Raw genomic sequence first — 10284 nt, 5'->3', positions numbered from 1 at the left:
AAAGAGTCACTGACAGTGTAAGGGATTAACAAGAGTTGGAAGGGACCTTATAGGTCATCTAGTCCAACCCAACCCCGTGACCAACTTGTTGTAAGTCAAGAACTAGCCGTAAAGCCTCTTTGGAACTTCTCACATTCCAGGAAACCTGGGGACACGGAATGGAAGTCATCCAAGGATTCGGACTCCATTCCAACCCCGCCATAAACCCCCCCTGATTCTTTACAGGGTAGCATTTCGTGGAGAAGTCACGGAAACAGCCACCTGTGGAAGAAACCACGCCTCCGAGCAGTGGCATAAAAAAAAAAATGACAGAAATTCACCACGGAGGATCTAATCCAGGGCCTTGCCTGATTTTTTTTTTTCCCTCTCTTGCAGGATTAACTCTTCCCTCTCTTTCCTCAGTGCAAAAGGAGACCTTGCTCGGCCTTGATTTGTGGCCGCCGCGGTGGCAAAATTAGCATATTTTTCTGGCCCGACTTCTCCCCACCCGTTTTATAAAGCAGCAGGCAAAGTTAACGGGAATAAACACCGGTCATTAACCACAACGGGGGCCCCCTATAAACATTTTTCTGCTTAATTAGAGTCTTTCTTCCTTCCGTTCTCGTTCTCGGAGACCGAAAGGGCAATGCTGGCTGGCTGGCTGGCTGGCTTTCCGAGACCCATCTGTGCAGAGAGTTCTGTTGTCGGATCTGTCGCGCCCCCTCTCTCCACAAGGAAGCCCATGTTTCCTACTTTGTACCGTTTTAGCTAGCGAAAGTCAAGATGGCTAGTATCATGAGAGTGAGCTGGTTTCTTGGCTGACAGGACAGACCTCTCTCTCCCTCCCTTTTCCCCCCTCTGTGTATCTCGCTCTCGCTCTCTTTCTGTCTCTCTCTCTCTCTCTCTCTCTCTCCCTGTGTGTGTAGGTATATTTCTCTTTCTGAGTAGGTCTCTCTCTCCCTCCCTCTGAGTAGGTCTCTGTGTGTGTGTGTGTGTGTGTGTGTGTGTGTGTGTTTTGAGTAGGTCTCTCTCTGTTGTAAGTCGAGGTCTCCCAGTATATAAACGTATAAAAGTAATGAAAATTAGCATCCTCTTTTAACCAATCCAGTGCGGGGTGGAATCTGGGCAATTGAATGGAGCTGAGTGTTTACTGGCCGGATGCCCTTCCCTGTCACCAGTGTGGAGTCTTTTTTTCAGCAGATATAGTCCCAGAGAGAGAAATATCTGCCTCTACCTAGGATTGAACTCACAGCCTCCTGATTGTGAGGCGAGAGCTCCACCTCTAGGCCGCCGCATCACCCAGTGATAAAAATTATTATGAATAACAACCACAACCACAACAATAGAGGAACAACATTGGAATTCTGTTAAAAAGCCATTTCGTTGAACTTGAGAAGGAAGCGGTGTGGTTCACGGGAAACCATTCGCTTGACACATACATTTTTCCCGAAGTTTGCAGGCACCGAGCGTGTCCCGTTTCTGCATTCGCTCTCTTTTGGTCCACCAGAGCTTTCGCTGCATTTTCCACCCCTCTTCCACCTCTGCCGGCTTATCTTCTCAGCAAAAAGCTTTCTTCTCCTTCCCCTCTTCTCTCCATCCCGGTGACAGACAGCCTGCCGACATCTCATCTTTCGGTAATCAACACACAACACAGCCAATTCACTTCTGGGCGCTTTCGGCCTTCGGAAGCCGTCAGTTTGGGGTTTTGGGGGGATAAATTGCAAATGGCCAAAAAGAAAGGAAGCTTTCACTCAGGGGCTCACCTGCCAGCATGTCAACCTGTTATGCGCCGGTGGAGAGAAATCGGATCCTTCGCGACAATTCCATTTTTGTCCGGATGGCAGGAGGCCAGAGACGTAGAAACGATGGAGAAGCCGCTGTTCTTTGTGTGTTAAATTTATGTTTTACCAACAAAGAAATAAAGGGAGACTCGTACAGATCTATTTCAAGCTATTTAGCTCTCATCAGCTAGCCATACCCTCCTGGGATTCAAACCAGGACTGCTTACATATTAGGTGGGTGTATTAATCTCTAAGACACAGGTTCTCCATGCGTTGTCGGTTATACCAGGAGAGAGAAATTGAGAGAGGGATGGAGAGAAAGAAAGAGGGAGAGAGAGAGAGAGAGAGAAAGAGGGAGAGAGAAAGATAGACTCGTTTCGTCACTTCCGGTGTTTTTGGAAAAACAGGAAGTGATGAAATGGGCCGTTTTTGGCCTGCAAAGCCTGCAGAAGCCTTCAAGCCTTTGGAAGGCCGAAAAAGGCCTCAAACCCGCCAAAAATCAGCTGTGAGACGCTCGCATGTGCAGTGAGGTAAGCTTTCCTGCAGCTCGCATGCTGGCACAAATGACTCTGCGTGCCACCTGTGGCATGAGTGCCATAGGTTCGCCGTCACGGGTGTAGGACTTCCGGCCTAAGCAGCGGGTTGGACTACAAGACCTCCAAAGGCCCCTTCCAACTCTGTTCTTGTAAATAATGACTTTGAATCGCAACCAGCGTCTGTTTGTGTTCATGGATATATAAAAAGCATCTCCTGGCCTGTCAGAATCGGTAATATTAGCTACACACACAAATCTCCGTTGTTGTTTTTTTCCATTTGTGTAGTGAAGCCAAACAATAATTTTGCGCAAGTGTGTGTTTCAATTGTGTTGGGATATTAGAATGACAATTCGGTGTTGTTGTTTTTTCCCCCAAATGATTTTTTGGTTGTTGATGGCAGCAGTGATCATTCATGGCTTACTAAATAAAGGAACTGTCAAGCTAATGCTTGATTTTGACAGAACCTTTTCTTTTAATGTTTTTCTTTGAAACGTCAAATAAAACTCCCCCGTCCGAATTAATAAATTGTCGCTGATGGATTAGTCAGTTCTGCTCTTGGAACCAACCCCAGTTTTATTTATTTTATTTTAGGGTTATTTATTTGGCCAGAAAGCATAACCAGGAGGTATAAAGCCACAGGTTTTTGTTTGCATGGTAGCTCACTAAACCATAAATTGGCAGCCCTTCTTTTAGCCCCCATCTTATGCTTCAGCCTGTTGTGTGAATTTAGCTCACTGGGTGACTGCTATCAAACACCCCTGGGTTGTTGTTTGTGGATTCCAAGTCAAGAGAACCATTTCTCAGGAGTTTCCATAACTGCCTCTATGTATTTTTATAAACTCAGGCTCTGATTCTGGCGAGAATCTCTGGCAGCCTTCACTTTTGTTGGCTTTTTAAAACATTATTATTATTATTTTTATAGTCTTCAAGTTTTCCAGACATCAAAATGATTCTTGCCTCCATTCATAGCACCAAGTAACTCAAGTTTTAACTTCATTAATTGTCCTTCCAGTGTTCGGTCCAGTTTGCTTCCTCTAGTTTTGGTGCCATTATTCCTTCCTTCCTTCCTTCCTTCCTTCCTTCCTTCCTTCCTTCCTTCCTTCCTCCTTCCTTCCTCCTCCTCCTCCCTCCCTCCCTCCCTCCCTCCCTAGCATAGTATTTTCTCTGTAGTCATCAGAATATTCTCCAAGGTAGTTCAGCCTCTTGCCAGTGAATCCAGGGGCACCCCTGACAATTTTGAACTCTGTCGCGCAGCTCATCCGCCACAACCCATTAAGCTTCCTTGGCTGAATTAGGCAGCGCTTCAGTTGAAGTGCCCAAGGAAATAACAGTGCCAACTTCGCTCCGGTTAGAAAAAAACCTGGGTTGGCTTCTGTTGGAGAAGATGAAAAAGAGGTCTGGAATATTTCCACCATTCCAGAGTGGGAGACAGAAGTGGTCAGAGTCTTTGGGGGTGGGTTTGGGGGGATTAACAATGTCATCCTACTAAGGAAAACATATTTAGAAACAGAAATCAAAGTCAATTTGCCTTTGCAAAAAGTGTATAGGAAATAAGTATATTCCCCCCTGCAAAGCAAAATACACCGGTATAGCTAAGTTTTAAACATTCTGAATCCACGAAGAACAGGGAGATATATGTACATATATATTCTATTATTTTATTCTGTTCTGCTCTTCCCTATTCCTGTTCTATCCTATTCCTATTCTCATTCTATTCTATTCTTATTCGTATGCTATTCTATATGCATTTTCCAATTTTGGAGCAGCCTGCCTCTTCGCTCTTCCCTCCCCTTTGCCTCTTTTAATAGCCTTGATAAGACAATGTTATCCAAGGCAAAATTTGGTGGGTTTCGGCCACACCCGGAGGTGTTCCGTGGTGTCATTGTTCTTTCCATTTTTGTTTTACGACTCTTGATTTAATTGGAATTGCACGGCGCTCGCTCTTTTCTGCTACGCGAGAAGCCTTGGGTATATTTGTCACAGTATAGACACAGAATGCTAATATTGAGATAACAACCCAGGGAAGTTCGTGCAAAAGGGCTGGATTCTCACATCCCTCATTAAGTGAGTTTAAGATTTATCGGCTGCATTCACACAGCGAGGTTAAATTGGCTAGTTTTATCTCTTCCCTCCTTCTCATTTTTTTTTTTTGCTCTTCCTTCGGCTAAGCCCATCTCTTGGGTCAGTTTAAGATACACATGGATTCAGGGAACGAATAATTTAGTAAGCCATTATAAGGGTCGTGTGAAGCTGAAAAACGGCGTGCTGTTCTTTGACATGATCATGGGCTTTTCCTTGAGGTCTTACACCTGCTTTCTTCTGGGACTCTGTTCTTTTCCTTAAGCCTGGTTATAAATCTTGCATAAGTCTTGCATAAATCTTTTTTCCCTGTTGAGCATGAACTGGCATGACCTATATATATAAATTCACATCTTGCCCTTTTTGCATCCAACGTTTGAAGAGCCGACATTGATTTAAAGCAGTCGGGAATTTCAACATGACTGGACTTCAACTCCCAGAATTCCCCAGGCAGCTTTGCTGGGGAAATCACTCTTTTAAAGCATAGGTTGTTTGAACACTACACCCAGACAGGGGTTAAACTGGGTTTCTTTTTTACAAGAAGGTACCAAGGTGGATGAGTCTAATTATTTGGTTGGTTCGTTTCTGGCTCCAAGCCTTGTTCCAATTCAGAAACTGGGCGGATTCAATAAATGTGCATTTTAGCCTAGGAGTTTCTCTGGGTTCCTCTCTGCTTTTCCAGCTACCGCTCAAATCAAGATTTCCTCTCGTGAAGAAGACCACTGGCATTTCCAGCAAAAGCAACCTGAAGGCTTGCGTTAAATGGATCGATGGATGGACGGATTTTTGTGCCATCAAGTCGCTTTCGACTCTGAGCGGCCACCTAAAGTAGCCAAATCCTACTAAACTGGTGTGCCCACAGCATGTCTTTAGAGTCCACACACTTCCAAAGTTACCATCAGGAGTACAGTAACAGGTTGGCATCAGCAGGTCACCTCAATAGCAACTCTGAGCACATACACTCCTCCTCCTTCCTCCTCCTCCTTCCTCCTCCTCCTCTTCTTCTTCCTCCTCTCCCTCTTCCTCCTCCTCCTCCATCTCCTTTACTTTCCTCCTCCTCTTCTTCCTCCTCCTCCCTTATCTTATTTTTCCTCCTCCTCCTCCTCCTCCTCCTCCTCCTCCTCCTCCTCCTCCTCCTCCCTCTACCACCTCCTCCTCCCCATCTCCTTTACTTTCCTCCTCCTCCTCCCTTATCTTATTTTTCCTCCTCCTCCTCCTCCTCCTTCCTCTACCACCTCCTCCTCCCCATCTCCTTTACTTTCCTCCTCCTCCTCCCTTATCTTATTTTTCCTCATCGTCCTCCTCCTCTTCCTCCTCCTCCTCTTCTTCTTTTCCCTCTCCTCCTCCTCCTCCTCCTCCTCCTCCTCCTCCTCCTCCATCTCCTTTCTCTCTCCTCCTCCTCCTCCTCCTCCTCCTCCTCTCATTGCATGGGTAGCACCACATTACTAAGCGATAGGACGCTAGAAATTAAAAATTCTCAAGGGCCCACGGGTTATCATTCCAGCTGACATGCTTTATTTTCCCATCCATTTTGTAAACCACTCTATCATTAGGCCACCAAACAAAGATTAATTGATGGCATTTCAACCTCTCCTGTGGCAGAACTACTTTGCGTTTTTTTTTTTCTTCTGGTGCTGGTAGGGTTTTTGTTTTGTTTTATTTTTTTCTCCCGCCACCCCCCCAAAAGAACATTTGACAGGATCAGAATTTTAAAATGAATTAATAATATAATGTGGCATGTGATATCCAGATGAGAGGCCTTAATTGTCGTCGCTGGCACAGAAAAGAGATAATCTCCTCTCTCTCTCTCTCTCTCTCTCTCTCTCTCTCTCTGTCTCTCTCTCTCGTTCGTCTCTCCATCCTCTTGGCCAGCCAGCAAATGAGGAATTATTTTAGCCTGGGCTATGCAGATGCTGTTTTATTTATTCACTGTGCTTTGCACGCAGGATGGATGGAACGGGAGCAGAATACAAGGTGGCCACTTGAAACTCCTCGGCTTCACCTGGAGAGGCCCAGAGTCGCCTTATAGGAGAGGCCGGCCGCATAAAAAAAAAAATTAATAATAAATACACCAATAAACATCTTAAGGCCAGACTGAAGCATCTTTAAATCGTGATTCTCTGCACTAGAAAGAACTGATGCAGGGTTTTTTTTTCCCCCCGCAACTTTGGGCACTTGAAGATGGATGGACTTTAACTCCCAGAATTCCCTAGGCGGCCTGGGAGTTAGAACACGGGATAACAGAGCTGTTTGAGATTTAAAAACGAAATTTAAAATGTTCCAAACTTATACCCACTAATTCGACAGAAAACGCTGATGTATAAACAAAGGGAGTCTGTTGGAAGGTGTTTGCCAAGGCAGGCCTCCTCGTCCCTTCCCAAAATGGATTAAGGGGATCGAGCGGGCCTTCGGAGTTTCAAACAATACTTTTGTACACTCTCATTCAAGAGAGACCGTGTCTAAGACCCCTCCCAGGTTCTGCCTTTTCCCTCTTCCGTTGACATGACGAACACATCCCGTGTACGTAACAGACACATTCTTGACACACAAATAACGCCCCCTGCGAGGGTCCTTGGAGATCAGCTCGTCCAGCCCCCTCCTCGAGCAAGAGAATCTCTACCGTTCCGGACAAATGGCTGTCCAATCTCTTCTTAAAGACCTCCAGTGATAGAGCAACCAAAACCTCTGCAGGCAGGCTGTTCCACCGGTTCTCACTGTTGGGAAATTCCTCCTTAGTTCCAAGTTGCTTCTCTCCTTGATGAGTTTCCATCCGTTGCTTCTTGTCCTGCCTTCTCAGGTGCTTTGGAGAATAGCTTGACCCCTCCCTCTTCTTTGGGGCAGCCCCTCAAATATTGGAAGACTGCTATCGTGTCACCCCCCCAGTCCTTCTCTTGACTAGATTAGACACCCCCAATTCCTGCAATGGTTCTTCCTATTTTACCCTCCGGTCCCCTAATCATCTTGGTTGCTCTTCTCTGCACTCTTTCCAGAGTCTCAACCTCGTTTTTTTTTTTTTTTTTTGTAGTGTGGGGAGACAGTATAGTGTCTATATTGCGTCTAGGCACAATACAGTCCAGACATAACGTCCACAGCTCTTCCAAGTGCTTGAGAATCACTGCACTAGTAGAAAGATAACAGGGCTCTTCTCGGAGTAAAACTCCCAGTTCTAACCCAATGTCAGGATTCCGGCAGTTCCCCCAATTAAATCATGAGTCTTGAGCCAAACTTCCAAAACTTCCAAAGGATTTATTGGGAGTTAACATGTCCGGCATTGCTTGGGTGCAGCCGACTCTGAGACACATCATTCATTGTCGCCCTTGACCCTGGTTTTCCCCCCAACTCCCTGAGTGTATCATAATTCATATTCTCCAATGGGACACCTCCATAGCCAAGAATCATGCACTCCAGTTAGAATTTTGCGTGCCAGAAACTTCAGTCACCTACTTACTATCTGTGAAAAACTATGTATGGAATGCACTTTCAATTTCCAATCTGCCGCATTGCTCCCCACTCCCTTTCTGTCGGCAACTCTAAAAAGACCATGGAAATATTTTATGAATTGACATCCAGAGCGCTCCCCTCCATCCCATCATCAGTAGAAAGCAAGGAGCCCTGATCTTCAACCTCAGCCATCGTAGAACAAGCCCTTGGAGGGAGATTCTCTACGGAGACAGTTGTAGAACAGTATACATCCTGGGCTCCGTGCATTCTCGTTTGATTATCTGCTGCACTATTTCCTTGCGCGTTCGTATGAAAGGAAGAAGAAGAAAGCAATTACTTCTCCGTGGCATAATCACCTGAAAGGCTGCTAAAAGGTCCTGGGAGGGGTCCTACCTGCACCGTAACCATTCATTGACGGCGTTGATCATTTATTCATGTCAACATGTCAGACTGCCTTGTCTGTAATTGTCTTCTTAATCTCTCTCTCCTCTCCTCTCTCTCTCTCTCTCTCTCTCTCTCTCTCTTTCTCACTCACTCGCTTACTCACTCTCACTGTTGGCTTTCTCTGACAGAGATCAAATTCAATTTCACTTGCATGTCAATTCCAGAGGTAGCTGGAAGGGCCTCGCTTTGCTTTTTATATTTCGCTTTTTTTAAATTCCCGTTGAAAGGGAAGAAGGCCGTTTGATGACTCTTCTTCGTTCTTAGCGGGGGCCTTAAGGCATTTAATACGGCTTGGCTGTCACGTGCGAGGAACGCGTCTGGGATTTGGGGAGAGTCTCGACGCAATTTGGGTCCTTCTTGGGACTCCTACCTTTTCCTCCGCTTCTGTTCCAGTCTTCCTAATGTTAATTATTTCTTGATATGCCAAAAAAAGTCATAATTTGCCCGGAACGGAGCTTAAAATCCTCCCTTAAGGACGATACTCCGAAAAAGACTTTGAAAGTGAACACTCGTCAAGTACACAACCACCAAAGTTGTTTAAGTACAAGAAAGTCCCGAAGGATTCTGGCACCTGAGAATATTTTATTTTTGGTGCAGCTCTTGAGTTGCTGTGGAGGCAACGGCAGAGGTGACCCATAGGGACGGTGGCTTGTAGGATGCAAATAAACTTAGTGACTTCACTGCTCCCATACTTCCACACACATACGTATATATACACACACGCACACATGCATACACACATTTGTTTATTTGTTTGTTTATTTATTCAAAAAAACACCTTTGGGTTCTGCAAAAGTGTTTTTAAGATCTTCTGCCCAATTTGGCTACGCCTGGATTTTTTTAAGGCTCCGCGTTTCACCCGAGCATCGGTGGTCTGATGTGTCCGTTTGCCGTGTCCTCTGGGCATCTAGTTATGGAAAGCGCTACCGAAGCAGGACCTGCTCCTTCCCATTTCCCAGCTAAGAACATCAAGGCCACGGCCCAGGCCCATGACCGAAGGTGAGATCTTCAGCCTCCGGGGCGAGGAGGTGGGGGTGGCAATCACCTGCCGAGGACGTGCGAAAGAGCCGCGTCTGCTGCTTCCAACGGTTGTGCCTGCGATGGTGAAGCCAAACTAGTGTTGCCTCTTCCCTCCGCGGCCGGCCACACCGCTCGTGCCAGGAGATCAAATTGGCTCCTTTGGGAAAGGGGAACGGAGGCAGCCGGCAGAGGGTGAATGCTCCATCAACCCAAAGCAGTGGCAGTCCCCTCTTTTCTTTCTGCCAGTCTCTTGTCCCTTCTCTCTCTCTCTCTCTCTCTCTCTTTCTCCATCCTTCCCTTTCTACCTGCCCGGCTTGTCATTCTGGGATGAGGCCGGAGAGCAAAACAGCTGCCTCTCCCGAGGAAGTTTGGGCTTTGGCACCGAGATGCATCCTTTGGCGTGGCTGAGAACGCCGACGACGCCGACGTCTCCGAGATGCTCTCGCCGTTTCAGTGATGCTTCTCACTCCCGGCTCCGGGACTTTGTCTCTTTCCTCTTCCTCCTCCTCCTCTTCCTCCTCCTCCTCCTCCTCCTCCTCGACCCCTCTTTGGGAATATGGACGATTTGAAAAGCGCCCGTTGCCTGAGCCCCGATCAAGGTAAGGCAGGGGTCTCTTGGGGCTGGGGTCTCCCATCCACCATCACCCTCCCTCCCCCCCTTAAACCTTTCCTTACGAAGCGTTGTGATCGGGTCGTCTCCGGTTTGGAAATAAGAGACCCCTATCTTTGTTATGCAAGGAGCTTGGCAGAGCTTACGTGGCGGGGAGGAGGGGGGGATGTTCTGGGGTGGGGGAGCCTTTTGGAGAAAAAAAAGTTGATTTTTTATTAAAAAAAATTATTATCGTTGTTTGTTTTGGCTGCTGTAATCTCGTCTCGGAGCCCAACTCCCTCCCTCCCTCCCTCCCCCTGGAAGAAACTTCCCCGTGGAGGCGAAATCAGGCTGTGGTAAGAAGGCAGAAGGTCCCTGGGTACAAGGACATCCCCCCCCCCTTCCTTCTCGCTGT

At 46.7% G+C, this 10284-nt stretch overlaps 1 protein-coding gene across 1 annotated transcript in view; it reads left to right on the top strand.

The window, feature by feature from the left end:
- Positions 1-9519: 9519 nt before the first annotated feature.
- The window catches only part of PLCH2 (phospholipase C eta 2), a 77051-nt gene continuing 76286 nt past the window's right edge, over positions 9520-10284 (top strand). The window contains 1 exon segment of the mRNA XM_087914999.1: positions 9520-9879. Coding sequence (XP_087771125.1) covers positions 9837-9879 — 43 coding nt within the window. The 5' untranslated portion in view covers positions 9520-9836.

The sequence above is a fragment of the Pseudonaja textilis genome, chromosome 18 (genome assembly GCF_049901715.1).
Source record: "Pseudonaja textilis isolate UNSWEBS1 chromosome 18, rPseTex1.2, whole genome shotgun sequence".
NCBI classification, from domain to species: Eukaryota; Metazoa; Chordata; class Lepidosauria; order Squamata; family Elapidae; genus Pseudonaja; species Pseudonaja textilis.
Note: the sequence above shows the minus strand (reverse complement) of the source record. Positions and strands in the feature narration are given on the sequence as shown.